At 37.4% G+C, this 22,324-nt stretch overlaps 2 protein-coding genes across 3 annotated transcripts in view; one reads left to right on the forward strand and one right to left on the reverse strand.

Moving 5' to 3' along the window:
• Positions 1-1,351: 1,351 nt before the first annotated feature.
• On the reverse strand, positions 1,352-3,804 carry LOC127453483 (beta-1 adrenergic receptor-like). The gene is made up of 2 exons (XM_051719880.1): positions 3,279-3,804; positions 1,352-3,097 (listed from the first exon to the last, which is right to left on the reverse strand). Exon 2 carries the CDS (start codon positions 2,985-2,987, stop codon positions 1,986-1,988), a length of 1,002 nt encoding a protein of 333 aa, XP_051575840.1. The 5' UTR covers positions 2,988-3,097; positions 3,279-3,804; the 3' UTR covers positions 1,352-1,985.
• A 1,732-nt stretch (positions 3,805-5,536) lies between these two features.
• LOC127453489 (pleckstrin homology domain-containing family F member 2-like) overlaps positions 5,537-22,324 on the forward strand; it is a 31,612-nt gene continuing 14,824 nt past the window's right edge. Inside the window, exon 1 of one of the 2 annotated variants that reach the window (XM_051719894.1) lies at positions 5,537-5,858. The gene's annotated coding sequence lies outside the window, so the exon portion shown is untranslated. Of the gene's footprint in view, positions 5,859-6,051; positions 6,530-22,324 lie in introns of those variants that run through there. The other variant, XM_051719895.1, reaches the window with a different exon arrangement.

Consider the following 22,324-nt stretch of genomic DNA (forward strand, 5'->3'; position numbering starts at 1 on the left):
CTGAAACAAGATAAAAAAAAAAATCAGATTTAAGATTAATGTCAGCAACATTTGCCTACTCTTCAGATGCATGAGTAGTTGTTGCATCATGCCTGTGTGAGTGGGTTTGCATGAGAGATTGTCTTTGACATGCAAGTTTTCCATTTGAGCCGGCTAAAGGCACATGTGAAACACTGAGATTGAGCAGCTCAATATATTTCATGATAAAATGTGTATGTTTTATGCAATTATAAAAATAGGCAGATATGGATAATAGTTCAAGACAAAAAGGTTTTATAGTTCACCAGAACTTGATATATAGAAAATTGAAGTACATGGTCATGCTCAAAGATGCACTTAAAAAACACCATAATTGAGATTCATTTCAATTTTCAATGTGATTAGGTTGAGATTCATTTCAGAATGCTTTAGCATAGTATATGTGTGCAAAAAAATAAATAAATAAATAAATGAATAGTCTCTGAATGTCAGCTAAGGTATAGCTGGTATAATGTGTTGGCCTTTCTGCATTAGGAAATATAATATTGTGTTTAAAATAGGCATAGGCAATGCATATGATGCAATATACTGAATGTGAATACACTGAAAAGCAAATGTATTTGTCTTAGATGACACCCCTTTGGCACTGTTATTGCATCTTTGCTCTTATGAAAAATCACTGCAGCCAAATACCAATAAACCCCTATAATGGTTTGTACATTATCACCCCCAAGTGTTTATATTGGTCTTTTGTGAAGGTATCAATTCTTATTGAGTGTATTTCTTTTTTTTTTTTAAATGCATTTTTATTTAAGTCACACAATATTTAAAATAATATCTGTGCTTCACAATAAAAAGACGCAATAAAAGTGAATCAATACCCAACACACGCACTGATGTACAAATATGTATCAAGAGCTCTGGTGGTATGTCAGTTTTGACACAGACATTTTGGGATTATCGTGTTCCATGCTTTTGGACATATTCAAATGCATGGTGAAATTTTGTGACTTGATGAAATTTGTCATGCAAAGCCTAAAATATATCTAAGGGTAGCAGCAGATGCCACGCAACAGGCAATTATGAAGGCATTATACGACCCTGGCATCAAAGGGCTTGGTGCGTCCTTATAGTCAAAGATCTAGACTGATACCCAAAAGGCTGGTTTGAACCCAACAAGGGATGGTCCATCATCATTACACCCTTACAAGACACTTAAAGGGATAGTTCACCCAAAAATGAAAATTCTATTATGATTTACTCACCCTCCTGGCATCCCAGAAGTGTATGACTTTCTTCTGCAGAACACAAATGAAGATTTTTAGAAGAATATTTCAGCTCTGTAGGTCCATAAAATGCAAGTGAATGGGTGGCAAAATTCTGAAGTTCCAAAATCCACATAAAGGGAGCATAAAAGTAATTCATATGAAACCATTGGTTAAATCCGTGTTCAGACACAATATGATAGGTGTGGGTGAAAAATATCAATATTTAAGTAATTTTTGGTCATAAATTCTTCTCCCTGCCCAGTAGGGGGCGATATGCACAAATAATGTGAATCACCAAAAACCGAAGGAGAAAGTGAAAGTGAAGGAAAAAGGACTTCAATATTTGTCTGTTTCTCAGCCACACCTATCATATCGCTTCAGAAGATATGGTTTTAACCACCAGAGTTGTCTGGAGTACTTATATGTTGCCCTTATGTGATTTTTGGATCTTCACAATTTTGGCACCCATTCACTTGCATTGAATGGACCTGCAGAGCGGAAATATTCTTCTAAAATTCTTCATTTGTGTTCTGGTGAATAAAGAAAGTCATACACATCTTAGATGGCATGAGGGTGAGTAAATGATGAGAGAATTTTCATTTTTGGGCGAACTATCCCTTAAACTTCAGGTTCATCCAGGGGTCCCTGTAATATACTGTTGCGCGTCAGCTAAATGACGCTTAAATAATAAGTAGGTAGACGCAGGTCTGTGTGAATGTAACCCCCCCAATTTAGGGTTCAGCTTTTTGGCGCATTCTTCAAGTGTGCAGATATGAGCATATGGTTTGCGCGGTTTCTAAACTTCTGGTCTCTCACACCATATATAATAACATTACAACAGCTGTTTGTGGTCAAAATCCAAAAGGCAAAAAACGAAAAAGTGCACCATTCGTTTCCAAACACATTTCCAACGACAAACACGGCAATAGGGGTGAAAGACATGGTGAAAGCCAGTGTCAGTGTCCCTATCGTTTTGGCAGCCTTGATGTCAGAGAAGGTTGGTTTTGTTGCGCTTTGCCTTTCGGTCTCAGCGAGGTGCTTTCTTCTTTTTGAGTGCTGGCGAATTGTTGTGAGGGATATGATATTGATGATAATAGTTCCCCCGAGGAGGGTAAAGTCAAATGCAGGGAAGAGTAAGAGAATGTGCCAAGCCTGGGATGGGAAGTCGGTGCTTCCCAATGCGTAATTGCACATTCTACTGCAAGGATTGTACTCCAGTGTGATTTCATTGCTGAAAACTATCGGGGATGTTGCCAAGAGAAAGCTCCCCATCCATGAAAAGACTATTAGTATGCTTGTTCTTTTTTTGGTGATGACAGATTCCTTGTGGAGCGGCTTCAAAACGGCGATGCTCCTTTCAATGGTCAGGAGGAAAATGGTTGTGATGGAAACCAAAGTGCATCCCGCAAACACCGGTCCGATAAAACTGCAAGGGTGAAAAGTTGTATTTTGGGAATTGCGCACTGTCCACTCCGGTTTCGAATTGTGGACCATGAGAGATATTTCTGCGTAAACGGACACAGGAACCACGAAAATTCCCACCGCCAGGTCTGCCACAGCCAGCGATGCTTTTAAATAACCCTGTGGAGTGTGGAAGTGTTTAGTTCCAAAGACCACTGCCAATGTCAGAGTGTTTCCAAAAAGTATGGCAAGTATGAGTGATATCATGAAGACCACCATGAATATCTTATTGGTCATGGTACAGCAACACAAACTGCAGTTTGCAAGCTCCTCTGGCATCCTTGTTCAGCGGTGCGTAAAATTCCTGTCAGTCGCACAGTGATATTTCTCCTCTTGGCTCGGAGGCAAGGCACGACAACCTAGTCATGTTCCAATGGAGAAATTCACTCCTGGCAAAAAAACAAAACAACGTTTTAATGATTTCAGTGTTATGACGAGTTGAAATCACGTTTTGATCAAGATCTCAGAATGGCACTTGGAAAGCCAGAAAATGCAAGAAGCGCAAAGGAAAATAATTTAAAACATGCGTAAATGGGAAGCATCAAGCTTAACGTATTGTTATGGACATACCTTACACCGAAAATCAATTTCTCCAACTTCCTGGCATCTTTCAGCAAAACGGAGAATATATTCTGTGCGCGTCTGGAAACCCGATATCATGCTAAGGCTTTTTAATAAACTTTGTATGATCTGGAGAAATGATGAGATGTCCACTGAAGCTGCCTTCCTCTGACTGCTCGTATGCGCACGCTTTTAAATTGCACGTATAGGAACAGCGTTGCGCGCGGACAGTGATGCCAGTCCAGTCTGACGTGCACATTAAGCTGCATTCACTAGATTTCCCAGTGGCTATTGTTTACTTTTCCATGTGGACCATGAACAACAAGCAATAGGCTATGCCACACTTGTGTCAAAAATGGGATATGCATATGAAACTAGATTGAGCTAAAATAACTGATAAATAAAACCACACATTCAGTATGATGCAATTGTTTGTATCGTAACAAGGGGTGACAGGACTGACACAGGCAGGCACCTGGGGGCAGCAAAGAGTTACACGGCAATTTGCACTTCTGTTTACTGGTTGGAACAAATGTTAACGCCCTAAAGTTATGTCCAAAAAAATAAATAAATAAATAATAATAATAAAATCTTCCATCTGATCTGTTAGGCAATCGATATAAAAGTGACTTCCATGACTGAACAGTGTAACTTGTGACTTGAAGAAACTGTAGGCTCTACCACTTTATATTTAGTAACCTAGTACAAATATGTTCCTTATTAACTTTTTTCTAGTGGACAATGGTAAACTAGGTAGGCAACTTAACTTACATATAAAAATCGGTTTTAAAAATGGTAAAAATCCAAGTCTAGACTTCCTAAAAATTATGATTCATTCAAAATGTCTTCATAAAGGCAACAGTAAAACTCAGGACTTCAGAGACTATTCATACTGCCATCTCTACACCAGAAATAATCTCCAGTAATAGCATGAATAAAAAAAAAAAAAAAATCAAAAGTCTTTAAAGGTGCACTCAGTAGTTGTTTTTTTTTTTTTTTTTTTTTTTTTGTAGGTCACCTTGAACTTAAACTGACACCTAGGGGCCTGGAGGTAGCATCATTGAATTGCAATAGTTTTCAGTTATCACTGTGATTGTAGAAATTTACTGTTCACAGTCCACCATGATTAATTTAATCCAATGAGTGAAAGTGTCCAATAACAGGGCAATGACTGAGATTAAGATAGTAGTATTCGGCTGGTTATGTGATTCTAACATGGCAGCCGCCATGAGGGGACCCTCTCCAGGTAGAATAAAACAGCTTTTATAAGGTTACTGATATGACTGAAGTCTTCATCTCATGTGAGTGGTCATTATTTCATTTATATGTTTCAAAATTACAATTCATTTATTTAGTAGTAAGACTTTTTTTTTTATGAGGAAGAAAATACTGTGTGTGCACCTTTAAAACAAAACGTTGAGCTATCCAAGGCAGGTCGCTCCATGAGATCACTACTGTCAAAGTTTTAATCAGCAAAGAGACACAGCTGCAAAGTTTCATGTTTAGATGACAAAACCATTCTCTGTAAAGACAAGAAATACAATTAATGACCTGTCTTGATATATTTGTACTGAATCACCAATGGCTGCACAGGAAAACATTCTTCGGATGCTTTGGTACAATGAAAACAGAGCAATATTAGCTGACATGTCTAAACTTTACCTGTGTACTGAATTGAAGCTTATGCTGTACTCAGAACAGTAGTTGACATTTCCATGCAATATCTGTACTTTTCAGTCACTTTAATAAAAAAAAAAAAAGTCAATTAAATTAATATACTGTAAATGCAGTGTGGAAAAAGCTAGATACTGTAAGAGGTGGGGTCACTTACTGTATGTGAATAAAGTTTGGGGTGGATCTTAATTTATTAAGAGAACAATGCAGTCATAATACCAACCAATGAAAATAAGATTAAGAAGATTTTTTGTTTTGTCTTCTGTATGGTTTCACAGATGTCATGTTTGCATGAGAAGATTAAACAAGAGGGTGTGTGTTGGTTGCAAGCTTAAAAATTCATGTAATATTGGCATGTGATGTGTGCAATTACTTGTACTGCTTGTAAACTAAAAGGATAAATGCCAAGAACAGTTAGAAAATAACTATTGCACCAAACAACAAAAACAAAAAAACAAAAACAAACAAAACATTGTTGTTATCGTTTGGGACTACTTTTACTACTCAACGACACAACTTGATGTATCATTGCATAGTGTTGTTATTCACAAGCAATGACATAACTGAGGCGGCTCCTTATAAACAAGAAAGTGCAAGTTTACAGTAAGAATAGGGAAAGGGACTACAGGAAAACTGCACCACGCTAAATACAAGGAGGATTAGTGTTTATCCAGATTAGTCCCTGCCCCTTCTCCCACATCAACACCGACCCAGAGTCACGCTAGTGACGCTTTTATTCCCTGCTCCTGCCCTCAGCCATATTGAAACTGTACTTTCCTACTTTGGCTGCCCGGGAAGAAAGAACTTCCAACGGTCGCTTTTTCAAATTTGGAATTTAAATATTTTGCCCGCGGGAAAAGTTACCATTGACTCTGGGCATCTTGGCTTCTGCAGCCGTTGGTCTGTTGCGTTGAGGTAAGTCCGCGCTTGCCTTTTTCTTAACTTGCGGAGCGCTCGTGAATCGTCTAGTTTCCATTCGTGTCTGTCAGGGCTAGTTTGCGGACGACCAAGCACGCTGTTTTATTGTCTAATTATTTGGTATAAATCAATGGCATTAAAATGTGTTTTAGTCAAATAAGTTCGATGTTTTCGTCGTCAAAATTCAAACAACTGTTAGTGCCGTCTGGGAACTGAAATCGTCATGTTAGCTTGTAGCAGCATGCTAGCGTGAGAGGAAACATTGACAACCATTTAAAACTAACTAGCAGCAATTTAAGAGATTATCTGCTGGGACATGTCTCTTAAACTTCTCATTTAAACACATTTAATTCTGTCAGAACCCAATTTATTAATTTATCTTTAACAAATAATATGAGGTTGTAGTTCGCTAGTTGAGTTCCTTGAGTCTGGAGATCATAGAACAGAAGTTAAAGTTACCTAAGTTAAAGTACAAAAAAAAAAAAAAATTGGTCATCTGAAGAAGGAAAAAAAAAAGTTACTATTATAGGCTTGTCATACTTTGGTAAACCTGTTTGACAGTGACGAAGGCAGTGGAGCACTGCAAAGTGAAAACCACCAATCCTGTCCTTAGTAGCAGTCATATGGGGAAACCGAGGAGCAGCATTTTCCCGAAGTAATTGCCTAAGGTAGTTTCCAGTTACAGGAAAAAAGTACTAAACAAACATTATATTAAGGATGCAGCCCAGGTCTGTCTTTTATCTTGTTAGAGAGCAGGTGCTTGTTAGGTTAGTCCTACGTTTCTTTTGCTACATTTACTTATTATGTTGCTTTACTGTAGACATACATGTACATAACCATTTAGCTATTCATGAGTGACCCTATTGAGCATTCATTTTAGAGCTTTGTCATATTAAGACCTAAGAGGTTTTTACATACAGGCCTATGTCATGGAAGTTTCACTTCTACATTTTGTACAGATGTGATATTAGAGCGGTTTGATTTATTCACACCTGCACTTAGAAAAATATAAATGCAGTCTGTTGTTTCACTTGAAGGGTTATGCTTTAGTGCCTTGTGACAATGTATGCAAAGCTACGAAAAGTGCATTTAGTAAATACATTTACATTTCAGGATGAGAAAAACAGATGTTACCCCTGTGCATTCCTTCGTGTAGCCGTATTGCTTATCTTTAGTGCCATTTGTCCAACTTTGCACAAATGGCATATTAATGGTTGAAAATGATTGCCTGTATTAGTTCTACTGGATACCTTCTACTTATTTTGAATTTATATTAAATGTGATCTGGTCTCCTTATCCTTGTAAAATCCACATAGATTAAGCTTTCTTTAGCACAGTTAACATGTAATTGATCGATACATCAGTTGAGTGACTTAAAGCTTCGTTCCGTCATAATTAATTCGTTGTTTTTTTAATTGCAGTCTTTGCCATTGGCCACAGCTTGTCTGGTGTGTTAGAATGGTAGTGCTCTAAAATATTAAGGCCATAAATAATCTTCATGCAAACCCGTTGTAGACGATAAGTCAGCCATTCAAAATGTTCTGAATGAATCTTGCAGAGGATAATCAAATTGTTTTTGTACATACAAGGGGCAGCCAGTGCTAATTCAAGACTGTCTCAGTTGTCAAAGTAGAGGGTTTTGAAATTGTGCTGACCTAGTCATGTCTGTAATAATGGGTTCAAACATATGGTCAAGCAGCAGCCTTGTGTCAGCACGACATTAAAGAAAGGAAGAAAAGTCAAATTAAAAAGTAGTTTAATGCTTTATTTTCAGTTATTCACTGAAGTTTGTCCTGTTGATGTGTAAGAAGCAGCCATTTTTGTGATTGAATGGGATCCTCACTACAATTTAATGTTTGGTATTCTGCACAGATTCTTTGCTTCACACTTGCTTCAAAGGATGAAATTGGACCCCTCAAGATAATAAAAATGCTTACCACTTTTTGTCCTCCATTCAGGTTATTGGCTATTTAGGTCACTTGGTCACAGTGCAGAGTGCAACAATTCATATTTGGTTTGAATGTTTGCATATTCAAATGTAGAGCAGCAGACAGAAGTCTGACGAGGGCATATTTAATCCCCCCTTCCAAGCAGTTCACAGTTTAAATTTAGTTTTTTTTAGAGTTTAAAGTGTTGTCAAATCTCAGTTTGTCAAATATCCCAAGTCCAATAAATTATGGCAAGCCATCAAAACATAGCCCTAACTCTTGGGGACTGTAAACAGTGTATACCATTTAATCCATAGAACAGATCTAGTGATGATTTGTAGGTAACTGACTTAGCTCTTCATCTTAACGAAGTACCTGGAAACGGCGTTTGCCGTCATTCCTAAACCCGGCTTACTCAAATGTCTTTGCAGCAGACATTGCATGTTGGGCTAGATTCCAAAGCACTCTAGTAAACTATGTGTGAGCTGCACAAGGGAGGAAGTGAATTTAAGCCTCCAGTAGCCTGAACTTGTTGTTCAGTCAGGGATAATATGGTGCTTATTGTCACTTATAGGTGGGTTGTTCAAGTCAGAACACTGAGCAGCAGATGCTCTATAATCATTAGGTTTAAAGCCTCATGTTTTATTTGCAGAGGTATTTGCCAATTAATAGATACAAGATCTTTTCTGTATTTTATTTTAATTTAAAGAATTGTTAGCTGAACAGAGGGAGAGAACTATGCCATAGAACTTGCTAACCTATATTGCAGAATGCATAGTGAATTTAAATATGTATCTTTACTCATAGCTCTTTTCCTTTCATCTGTAAAGCGCTTATCTTCGAAATCATGATCTTATCTTGTGTTACCTGTGGGTTATTTTGGTGAGCTGATGTGACAGGATACATGTTAGATTTTGTGTGTATATTTGTGCAAGCTTAATCTTATTTTATGGGCTGAAAGGCTTGATTTAGAGATGGTACACTCAAAGGCCTGGTTTATATCTTGATATAAAGTTGATGAAGAGAGACTAAAAGATGTGAAACTAATCAAGGTTTTATCAGTTAAAAATATTCTATGGTGTAGCTGACAATAGTACTGCTTTATATTTACTCACTGAAGGGCATCATTTAACCGGATTTACTTTGCCCAGAAATGTGCTTTTCAATAGTTTAGTTGATGCATTACAGTAAGGTCTGGCAAAGTGACATCAGATCAGCAGTTTTATTGTAAATGTAGCTGTGGTGTTAGCATGATCACGGATACTTTTGACAGGTTTGTTGAGTTATCTTGTCCTGTGGGGTACTTAAAGGGATAGTTCACCCAAAAATGAAAATTCTCTCATTATTTACTTACTCTCATGATATCCCAGGTGTGTACGACTTTCTTTCTTCACCAGAACACAGTTGAAGAAAATTGGAAAAATATCTTAGCTCAGTAGGTCCTTAAAATTCTAGTGGATGGTGATCCGATTTTTGAAGCTCCAAAAATCACAGATAGTCAGCATAAACGTCATCAATACAACTCCAGCAGTTAAGTTAATGTCTTCTTAATTATATATTCATATAATTAAAATCACATTATTTGTGCTTTAATCTCAGCTCAGCTTTATTTATATTGCATTAAAACAACAGAGTTGACCAAAGTGCTTCACAGCAATAAAATTTAAAACATAACATTTCAAAATTACCACATAAACACCATTAAACAAAAATACAAACACTCCAAAACTGTATCCTGCATTCCATTTGTCAGACTCAAAGGCCAGTGTAAAGAGATTAGATTTCAGACGTGACTTAGAAGTCTTCAATAGACCTTTTTCACAGGCTGTGATGATGCGTTTCCACCTTATTTAGTAGCGTAAATCTTGCAGATTTTTTTTTATATTATACATTTTTTAAACATTGAGTGTAAATTTATAACATTATGCTTTGTTATATTACCCTGGAATTAGTTTTAAAAAAAAAACTAATTACTACAGCTGCTGAGAGAGTGACAGTACATTTGGCATATTCTCCCATTTTACTGTCTTAATCCACTGCTCTGTTTTTTGTTTTTCCTCATCTGGAAAGTTCTTAAAACGTATTAGTGGATTTTTTTTTTTTTTTTTTTTTTTTTGGTCTTGGAGCAAATGGGTAAGTGAAAATAATATTTGATGTGATCTCCCATTCACTCCCATTCACCACTGTCGAAGTTTACCCTGCAAACGTTTAATTCCGCGTTCCAAAACACAGAGTGTGAAAAAGGTCTATGATCACATTGGGCCCATGAACTGTTTATATGGAAAAGTGAAGCTTCCGGCATAAAACACACATCATAGTAAAAGCACGATTCAAAATAAAATCTAGATGCCTGAAATTTAAGAAATTGAATAACAAAATATTACAACTGTATAGTAAAATGTTATATTCAATGTAATGATAATACTAATAATAATAATATTAAATCAAAATATCACAAGCAAGAAGAAAGTTTGGCAAAAAAAAAAATGCTTGTTGAAAAGTTCTATTTTCACTTGTTAAAAGTTTTATGAATTTATTGATTAGACACCATTTTGATGATGAAATTAAATTAAACTTTAAAAAATGTTCTGGAAAGTTCTAGAAAATAAGAATAATTATTAAATAATTAAAAATAACTAAACTGGTGTGTTCAATAGCACATTATCATATTAGCATATTTTTGCTGTGGTATCGAAATTGATATTGAGAACCGTGAAATTTCACTGGTACCGGTACCGACTACTGAAATTTTGGTACCGTGACAACACTATTCTCCACGATGACTAACAGTCGGCAGTACACAGTGTGGGTTTAAGATTTTTTGAAAGTAAACCCATCTTAAAGCTATTTCTGATTTTGGAAATAAGGTAAAGGTTGACTTAGCAGACCATATTACTATATCATTTTTTAAGTTTCTAAGTTTTGTGCTTACAATGGTTTCCATTTTTATGCGTTGGACTTGGAAGCTGCCTTACCATAAATTTTAGCTTTATGAAGCTCATGACATGCAGTTTTGGTTGAGACTGGGTCACAGAAGTGCTGATTAAAATTTTTAGGTTGTATTGTAGTAATTACCAACTATCCTGTAAAATTGTCTGTTTACCTGTAAGGGAGCTTGTGGTCCAATTTATCAGCAGTTTGCATCACCACTGTACACTCAATACACACGGTGACTTTCACTCCGTTGCATCACCAGCATTCTTCCTTTCAAAAACAGGTAGATGGAGAACAAATCAATGGAACAGAATGGACAGATCATGAGATGAGCCTTAAAATAACAAGGCTAACTTTTAATTTGACAGGCTCATGGCGTGAGATGGTTAAAAAGCATCAAGACCCAGTAGTGCTATCGTATTAAAATTCAACATTTGGCAAATGAAAGAAAGAAGAAAACAGGTGACTTCAGAGGTGTTTTTAAGGGTTGAAGAAGTTCTTTTTAACTTGACACGGCATCTAAAATACACAGTGCTCCTGCACGAGACACTGAATAGGCTAATCAACAAAACGCTGTGAAAAAAATCAAAGGTGTTCTTCTAGCATGTGTTTACATAGAAAAGCAAATGATAAACTGGATGTTTGCAAAAGCATTCGTTGTGAACAGCCCCTTAGGTCAGGGGTCTTCAACAGTTTTTGGACCAAGGACCCCTGGGTAGAGAGACAGAGATGGGACCCCTGCTACATGTTGTATAAAATTGAGTGTTGTGTTTTATGCCTATAAAAATGTGTATAGTAGGCTACCATATTATTGTATGTACATACTTTAAATTGCTTTGCAATATAAACATTATAAATAATCATTAAGTAATGTACAGTTGGGGTCTGCAACTTTTACTTTATATGAAGTGACATTTTTCATTTTCCTTGTTAATCACTGTTCCATACCCCCTCCTTTATAAAAAGAAAAAACAGACAGACCCTGTCCATGCAGAATAACAACATTTTTATAAGGTTACTAATATGGACTTCATCTCATGTGAGTGATCAATTTTATACATTTATTTTAAAATTAAATTTCATTAGGAGGAAAACAATGACTTAGTGCACCTTTAATTATTTTGTTTTGAGAGTCACCATCTTGTGTGTGTGGAACGTTAAGGACCGTGCATGCCAGTTTGATAATCTCAGCGGTAACTATTTATTCACACCAGTCAAGTAGGCTATTGTTCTGAAAGCAAAACGCTACTAATAATAAAAGTACCTGTAGGCTGTCACCTGGTCAACCACACAGCGCGACCAACGCAAAGCAGATGCGTTTACTCACGTGACCCTCAACTGCAAGAAAGAGGAAGATTTGGCATGCAGGTGAGAGGAACTTCAACATGTCGATGGATTATAATACATACACTTATCTCTAGCTATCGCTCACGTGTGAGTGATTATTACAAGTGCAGATGGTGGATCAAACAATAATTTGCAGACTCCCTGTTGAAGACCCTTGCCTTAAGTGGAGGTCTATGGCCGTTGCTTCTTGCTCTTTTATCAGCCTTTATCAGATTATGCAATGGGATTTAAAGTGCTTTGTCAGAAAAGGAGTTCAATTTAAAAATGTGAGTCTCGAGGTCCTCTCATTCTGTTAGTGCTCTTACTGTTGCACTCCTACTGTTTGAACATCCTCTGTCCTGGGCTCAGAGTCTGAACCGCTTCACCACTGAGTTCAGCCCAAAAGGACTGCTATCTGGGAATATTACTACCGTACATACAACGTTAATAAATGAAAAACACTGCGGTATCACCATTATTATTAAGCTTGAGTCTGTGGTAGTGTACCCACCTCGTTTTACTTTTTACTTAACATTTTAGAATATGAACCAACTAAAACATTATTTTTTATTCTATGCACATTAGTTTAAATGGAATGCACTTTTTAACAGCAAGGAATGTTCTTTGCACCCTTCGCTAAGCTCCGCTCCCCTTGGTTATGGTTGCTCATTCTGACACGCTCTGCAGGACTCTCCATTGGATTAAATGGGATATTGCAGTGAACGGTGTGGTTTTTGGCTAAATATTCTCATAAACATAATGGATAATATTATTACGTGGGCTAGAATGAAGAGTGACATTTCAAAGCTTATTTATCTGACTTGTTTTGTAAAAAAAAAATAAAAAATAGTTAAATTACACAGTAATTTGATTGAAGTCTGTGAATCAGAACTGAGGCAAACGATCATTATGCTCACTTGCAAAGAGAAAAGCATCATTTGATGGTGACTACATACCTGATAACATTAGTGCAAGAGAACAGAACTGCTTATAACGTCTCATAACACACTCACTATGATGCTGTGAACTCTTTATTTACTATCGACTTAATTAAGACCTGAATCAATATATAAAGTTATTAGCTTTAATTAACCTTGGAGCAAATGTAGGTGTCCTTGCTGATGTTATACATGCTCATTTGAGAATGCGGAATGGAATAGTTTATTCCATGTCATGCTCTTTACGCATGTCCTCGCTGGGTACCTCGTGCCCCTATTAGGTTTGCTCCGATACCAAAATTTTGGTTTTGGTACGACATCAGCCCTGGTACCTCGGTATCGATACTAAATCAATATTATAATCAACAAATAAAACGCCTCAGATTTTTTTATGAAATTACATAGAAAATGACGATTAAATGAACTGCATTAAGTCTTTCAGATTCAAATTATGCATTTTCTGTTTGAATTTTTCTGGATTCCATGTTAAATGTTATGATCAAATGGTGTTTAATCAAATTGATACATACAGTTTTAATAAAATAAAAATATCATATATATATATCTGATTACCTGTGGCAATGCTGCTTGCGTTTGTGATATTGCTTACAGATAATAATAATAATAATAAAACATCCATTTAGTATGACAACTGCTATTATGAGTATTATTGCTACTTTTTGAATATTACATTTTTATACATTACATTTTTATACAGTAGTTATATTTTTCTGTCTTCAATTTCACGCATCCATTTGAATAGAGCTTTCATGTTAGTGGGACTTTTATTTTGACAGACCTTTGAGGTCTTCCTGTTTTTACGGGTTGGATATATAAAGCTTCCCATTAATGCTGGGATACTCCCATCGCGACTCTCGAGCTGAAATCTCCTAGCTGCATCCGAGGAGTTAATTTAAGTGTTAACAGCCATTTATACTCTAAACACACTGCATGAAAATTAAGCACCATCAGCGTGTTGCCTTTGTGTGAGTGTGCGCACATGCGTGCGCCCATGTGTGTGTGTGTGTGCGTATGTGCACGTGTGTGTGTGGGAATCATATGACAGAGCAGAGTCTCTTGTTCGTTCTGTAGCATGCAGCACATGCGACTGTATATTATTTAATTAAATTACATCCTTCTGCTGTTTAATGATCACACTTGGCCATATCCAGAGGATTTTATTTTCAATTTGTCATTGATTTCTTCTCAAATTTGTCACATCTCATATAATTTTGCTAATGACAGTATAGTGTAATATGGTAACAAAATTAGCAACAAGATGATATTGTACCGTTTAATTGTTTTTTATATATCGTGGTACTTCGTTAGTACTGGTAAACCACGCAACCCTAGTCCCTATTCCAAGTTACCCAGCAACAACGTGTTTCACATGCTCTCATTATAAATGGGAAAATGCTTGTCAGAGAAATGGCAGCCAGCAACAGTTGCTAAGACAGGATTGGTCAGAAGCGCTTTTAAGGCAGGGCTTAGCGAAGGGTCAGTTACTTAACATGGTGCTGTATGGTATAAATGTACTCTTTGCGCCCTCTTTTGGACTAAGGAAACAACTTTATTTAAACAAAAAATCTGCGGAGTTTAAAATTTGAAAATAATTATAATTGTGGTAATATTTAACAGTGCACTTAGTAATTTTTTAAAGTATGTCGAAGTGACTTAAATTGGCTTACAGTGACACCTAGTGGCTTAGAAGCTGCATCATTCAAACACTGTAGTTTTCAGTTATCAATGCTATTGTAGATATTCACTATGCACAGTAAGCCAGGATTAATTTAATCCATGAGTGAACCTGTCCAATAACAGGGCAGTTACTGAGATTAAGCAAGTGTTATTCATTAATCAATATGAATGGAGTAATGGACCAGGGCTGTACGCTAACAATTTTGTTTAGGAGCACATGTGCCCCAAGTAAAACATTTTAGGGGCATGGTCAAACATTTAGGGGCACAGTTAAAGAGAGGAAAAAAAAAAGGGAAATGTAATGTTACTGTGTCACAACCCAACATATGCATTAGCAGGTGCTGAAAAACTGAATTACGAATTACTACAAAAATCAGAAAGATTATATACCTACTGGATAAATGACAGCACATTGGACATCTTCATGGTTAAACTTTTTCAGGTTTATACTGTTCACCTCACACTCACCATTGAAAAACAGCAGACAAGGTTGATCACCTTTTCAAAAAAATCTAAACTAGCCACAAACTTGACACGAATTTGCCACTCATAATTTTCACATGCAAATGAGCTTGTGATTCGCCGCAAATGTTTGCCAGAAGTTTGAAGCTCTTCACCGGTAGTGGTGAACCTCCGGAAAACCTTTGGCAACAATGGACAGTTTGCCGCGAGTTTGCGGCAAATTTGCAGTTAATGCTCGATTTTTGAAAGGGCTGTCAAATAAGAGATATCTTTATGCTGTGATTTAGTCCTACTAAGGCAGGGCTCAACGCTAGTGGTCAACCGATATATTGCCGAGGACGATAAATCACCCGATATTCTGATTTTTATTTATCGCATCGGCCGATACATTTTCCTGTTTCCTGAGGGTGCCAAAAATCGCCTGCTTGCATGTGAAGCGACTGAGACGTAAACAACCAGTCACTGTTCGTTTTGTTGTTAGGTGCCATCATGTTACTACAATAATAGACTGGTATGCATATCAGATCCGTGGCAGACGCGTTTGAACTCATAATGTTAAAGTGCTCGCCTGTTTTATTCTCCATCTTTCTCCTCAACAGTTGAACTTGTAACTTTTAACTGTCTTGTCTAATGATAAAAAGGCAAATATCAATTAGAAAACATCATATATCATCTGCAAATATGCACATATCTTGTTTAAACAGATGTAATAAACAAACCTCACAAAATCAGAGCCGATCCAGCATCCTATGGAGCGCTCATTTATTTACCTCTAAAGCACGTATTCTATCAGCCTCTCCTCAGCAGTTCCCTGTCACTTGTAACTTTCTTTTCTAATGATAAAAGGCAAATATCAATAAAACTTCTATTATATACTGTTTGCAAATATGCAGATATCTAGTTTAAATGGATGTAATTCACGAACCTCACCAAAATCCAGCTTTTTCTTCCCGTCGAGCGCTCATCTAATATATTCCTCTGAAGCACGTGTTCTATCAGCCAAAATCAAAACTTAAGGATCACGATCAAAAGTTCCTCTGATTGACAAATCATGATGGTCAGTCTGTGACAATCCAAGCAGGCAATCCAGTTTAAACTGTCAGGAGATTGCTGCTCACGCTGGATCCGCATGAGCGCATGAGTACAACTTCAAAGTAAAAGCGCATCACGTGTATTATAAGTAAATGTCTTATTCACTATGCACTATATGTACAATTGTTTTGATTCTGTATTTTTTTAGAAAATGCAATTGATAACATGGACATGCCATCCATGGTTGCTGGACTACTGTGTGTACTATTATTTCCTTCTTCCTAATATATTAACAATTTCTTCATGTGCAAATAAATTACTAAATTTGATGACTAAACCGAAATCAGAAGAAACTGCTATCTACCATTTAAAATACAATATTATTTTTTTAGATTATTTTTTTACAAAGTTAAAGTTTTGTGTGAAATTGAGTAAATATAGTGCTAAATAAGTTCTTTTAATTTTTTTTTTTAGCAGTTCTATGTTTATTTTATTTACTATATTAAATTGTGTGAGACCTTGCTCTCTGGACATCGGCATCAGCATTGGCCATTAAAAAACCTATATCAGTTGACCACTATACGCTAAGGATTATTTCTATTGACCCCGACACAAAAATTAAAAAATAGCTGTTTTTACCATAATGGCTTTAAAATAATGTTTCTGAAGCTAAATATTGTTTTTATATAGGCTATATATTACATTTTTAAGTCAATTTCCCCCAAAATTGTATCACATTTATCATTTTCAAGATATGATTTATGCCTTATATAACCACATATAAGCACTTTACAGATATACATTCATAAATACAACATATTAAACTCAGCCGTCCTGCCATTTACACATGTTTTTTTAGCAAATTATGGGTTTTTGATCACCCGTTTAGTCATGCTGTCAACTTTTGGGCCATGTGTAGTGTTTTCACAAGCAGGATTTAGTCACTGAGTTAAAGATTTTATCATTGGCTCAATATAATAAAACATGAATTCCTAATACAGGAGACCTTGCTACTAAATCGGTTGTGACTTGTAATATACAGTAGGTAGCTATCTGGCCTAAACTATTGATTAAGAGTGTGGATATAAACATAAAATTAGACAACCCAAATAAGACCAAAACTGACTGATACTCAAAGCACAGAAAGAAATTACCTGTAGATTACAGAAATGAGAAATGTACAGGTGTGTAAAGAGGATGACTGTTTTAAGTAATCACCTTTATTATTCAGCTGAACAGCTTTGAAAATAACAATAGCCATAGTGATTTTGCTTCTTTTCATATCAAACACCATTATCATGTTGAATTAATGATTACATTTTGAAACATTACTTAATTAAATGTATTCTTACATTTTGGATACTGAGCAACTCATGATTTCCAGCCATGTGGATAACCGGGGTTTAACACCGTTTATTAGGTTTCATTCAGCGCTTCATCTCTAAAGGCGAAATAATGAAAGAAAAAATGCTTTTCTTTTTTTTTTTACTGTGGGAATATTACTTGTGCTCTGTCCCTTTGCGAGTGCACGTGCACATTAAACAGTGTCTAAGCTCCATGGAGAGAGATGGACAGTGCAACATAAATAAACTGTTGATTTCTTGTGTACCAATGTGTGGATCACTAATTCACCAATATGTGCACATTGGTAATTGGAAAAGAGTCAGGACAGTTCTTGGAGAGTGCGCTCGGTATCTGCATGCTGTTGTGCACTCACGCAACGGTCGGACCAGTGACAATTCTTGCAGCTAGCCCAAACGTCTCTCACACTGGTCCCGGGCCATTGGGCAGTCCTTATTGATGAGCCCTGTAAGGTGAAGGGTTTGCTCATGAATATTACTTATGTAATTTAGCCAGTAGGCTTAACATTGGATTAGCTTAAAGTATGGATGTACAAAACTACATAGTTAAAAATCTACTAATCAGTTTAGGCAGCCTGTAAAATTTGGTTGCATGTTCAGCAGACCCTGATCAGATGTGGTTCTCTGGTACAGTATACATGGCTTCTAAGCAATCCTCCAATAACAGATATTCAACAAATAGGCTAAATAGTTATAACCTTTTATTGCACAGAACTATCAGAGTCCTCATGTTAGACAGGCTCCAAAACAGAGCGGCACAAAACCAGTTATGCGCATACCAGATGCAGAATGATGCGCTTGGACTCGCAGGGTGATCCTCGCTCCAAGTCTGCATTCAAAAGTGTATAACTGTTTGATGGGTAATATCATCAGTGTGCTACATCCAGTTGACATCAACTTTTTGTTGAGCTTTTTTCTACTGCAAATATTTATTAAAGCATCATCGGTCTGACCGCATTGTTCATTGTCAAACAGCACATAAACACAATGCGTTGTCAGATGTGCCTCTCCATTCACCTTTTTAAAAGCACCACCACTAAAAATACTAAACTAAATAATAATTTTCCACATTAGCACGGAGTAATTTCCACCCGCAAATGCTCGCACTGTACAGCCCTGTGAACCTAAGCTGTAAATCTACAAGCATCTTCTACAGCCTTTTCAATCTCTTTCCCACCCCACATCATCTTCCCGACACATTTTGAGGAGGCATGGATCCAGTTCATACTGTAGTAGGCTCCCTCATAGCCCTTTTCCACCGACATGGTTCAGGTGCAGGTTCCTGGCCAGTGCGAATTCTGGAACTGTTCCACGCATTTCCACTGCAGAAAAGGACGTTCCGGGGGCCGTAAACCTGGTTCTGCACTGGCCCCAAAAGCTTGCTGGGCTCTACGCAGGAACCGATTATATCAGGGGACAGATGGTGGGATAATGTTTTGTCACCATAGTAAAGTTTTTCCAACAACAACAGTAGCTACCGTCTGCAGCAAGGAGAACTTAGTTCTATAACAATAAAAAACACAAAATGATCAGGCATCAAAAGTGTTCAAGTAACATGACAAATCGAGTGCTCTTCTTGCGATATGGTATTTATGAAGATCTGAGATAAACTAGAGAGATCGCAAAGGAAAAAAATACTCTACGAGAATGAAGATACAGCAAGAAATGATGCATGTCGCCTTCAATCGGACAACTGACCAAATTATAAACAAATTGAAAAATACTTAAGGGAGTACTGGGACCGTAAGAAGGACATAAGCAAAAGCGACAGTGGACGGAGCAATGAAGTTTTGGACTTGGACACCGACCAGCATGCTAAACCACCGGGGCATTGATTCAGCCAGTAATGCTCATGATAAACAGTGAATTGCTGTTGTTGTCTGCAGCTGATCTCAGTAAGTTGTTGCCAACTTTGTTAGCTTTTCTTACACTGTTGTCATCTTATTTTGTGCATTGTTTTGTTCTGTAAGGGGATTTTTGACCAGCTACTCACTAAGTTTGGAAGATCACAGCTATCTGTTAAGTAAAATGGTGGGGTTCTCAATCAATAATATTATATGTTATGGCAAAAATCCAGATACAACCATCTGTTACACCAATATTAATAATGATTCCACTAACAGTTTACAGAACGTAGCAAGTTTAGCCAGTTCATACAATAAAATGTAATTACGTGTCGTCTTCAGCGTAGATGTTGTCTCTGACAATCTTGTTGAGCAGTGTAATAACACCTTTTCTCCCCAATTTGGAATGCCCAGTTCCCAATGTGCTCTTAAGTCCTCATGGTGGCATAGTGACTCGCCTCAATCCAGGTGGCGGAAGACGAATCTCAGTTGCCTCAATGTCTGAGACTGTCAATTCGTCTTATCACTTGGCTTGTTGAGCACATTACCACGGAAACATAGCACGTGTGGAGGCTTCACGCTATTCTCCGCGGCATTCACGCACAGTTCACCACGTGCCCTACTGAGAGCGAGAACCACATTATAGCGACAAGGAGGAGGTTACCCCATGTGACTCTACCCTTCCTAGCAACTGGGACAATTTGGTTGCTTAGGAGAGGAGGCTGGAGTCACTCTGCACGCCCTGGATTCGAACTCGTGACTCCAGGGGTGGTATGAATGAATGAATGAATGAACGTTACATTTATATAGTGCTTTTCTGACACTACACTCAAAGCGATTTAAACAGTGAACAGGGGACTCTCCTCAACCACCACCAGTGTGCAGCATACACCTGGATGATGTGATGGCAGCCATAGTGCGCCAGTACGCTCACCACACACCAGCTATTGGTGGAGAGGAGAGAGTAGAGTTATAGAGCCAATTAGTGGATGGTGATTATTAGGAGGCCATGATTGAGAAGGGCCAGTGGTGGGAATTTAGCCAGGACACCGGGGTTACACCCCTACTCTTTACGAGAAGTGCTCTAGGATTTTTAATGACCACAGAGAGTCAGGACCTCGGTTTAACGTCTCATCCAGAGGACTGCGCCTTTTTAGAGTATAATGTCCTCGTCACTATACTAGGGCATTAGGACCCACACAGATCGCAGGGTGAGCACCCCCTCTGGCCTCCCTAATACCTCTTCCAGCAGCAACCTTAGTTTTCTCCAGGAGTTCTCCCATCCAGGCTCAACCCTGCTTAGCTTCAGTGGGCAACCAGTCTTGAGCTACAGGGTGATATGTCTGCTGAATGGTCAGTGATCAGTAGAGTCATAGCATACTTTGAGCTAATTTGTGTCGCACTGAAACACGCTGTGTTTGGAGTTTTAAACATGTCCTAATAAACTCAAATAACAACTTTAAAAAGGTCAAGATGGCGGTGCACTGAGAGTGTCATTTCATCGACTGCACACAGTTGTGATTTGTTCAAATATTCAAATAGATTTTGCATCAGAGAATGCAGTCAAATTTCCATTATAGACCCGTTTGTGTTTTGTTGTTGTAATTGAATGTCTGAGAGCTCTTGCTTTGCTCCGGCAGATGGACTATCAAGTTGCTTGGCTTCTGGAGGGCCAGGTGTTGGCTGTTAGACCTGCAATGTGTTAGCATTCTGCAGAAAAAGAGAGAGGTCTGGTCTGCACCTGCTGATTCTCTTCAATTTCCAGTACAAGGCCTTGAATGTGCCAAGATGCAATTTTCATAACAGCTGATGTACTGTAGAGCAACTTTGTGAAATGATGGAGGAAGAACACATGACGCCCACCATATATGCACTTTAATGTTTAAAACTATTTGCTGGATATTTTTTGAATACAAGTCATGGAAGGATTGTTAAACAAAGAGGTAGAAACATATTTTATATATATATAAAGACAAACCCTTTTCAACACTCCTTGATAAACATTCTGTTTTCTGCCTGCAGAATGGTGAAAGGGCTTTTAGAGGGTTTGAGTCCTGGGTGAATTAGAGGCTATGGCCAATGCTGTAGTGAGTCATACTGGAGAGTCTAATTATGGAGTTGGGCACACATCCATCAGACTCTGTCATGAAGGCTCATAGAATTAGAATGACATTTCTCTACACAGCCAGTGTGCCCAGCATTGGCCTTCCAGGCCTCTCTTCCAGATCAGATTCAGTTAGTCATTGCCAGAAGGCCATTTTGGCAAATTCGGTCAGGGACTTGATAGCTGGACTCATGCGCTTCAGCAATTGTAATTATAGCTTAAGGAATCTAGTGAAGTTGTATCTACTGAGGGGAACGTATGCCTGTTTCTCTGTTGTGGTTTGAGAGGCTACAGTGTTTGATAGAGACTTGCAAGCATATTGCATCTGTTACGATCTTTGCAACTAGAATATCTTTTTTCACAGTTTTGCACCAGTTTATCATTGTTTATAATTTCAGACACAACAGAAAACCGTCAAAAAACATGTTGTGTTTATGCGACCCATTAAAATACTTAATCTATTTCAACAGCCAAATCTGACACTGAATTCCACTGAAAAGGTGCATTTATCTGAAACGTGCTTGACTTGCATTATGATCACTGTACATGAAATAAAGAACAAGACACACATTCACTGATTCAACGTTAGCGAATACATACATATTTATTGAAAACAGCTGAAAGAGTACTGCATAACCAATAGAGCAACCCTAATTGACTATTCTAAATGGAATTCACCAAGTTACTTTACATATTAAAACAGTCAAGGCATCGTTGAAAATAGGCTTCTTGATCATCAGTGTAAAAATAATATGAAAATAAGACATACCTGGCCTAAAATAGTAATTTTTCTAGGCTACTTACTCAGCATTCATTTTTGTTGGCAAAATTAACAT

This window comes from Myxocyprinus asiaticus, chromosome 15 (assembly GCF_019703515.2).
Source record: "Myxocyprinus asiaticus isolate MX2 ecotype Aquarium Trade chromosome 15, UBuf_Myxa_2, whole genome shotgun sequence".
In the NCBI taxonomy this organism is placed as follows: domain Eukaryota; kingdom Metazoa; phylum Chordata; class Actinopteri; order Cypriniformes; family Catostomidae; genus Myxocyprinus; species Myxocyprinus asiaticus.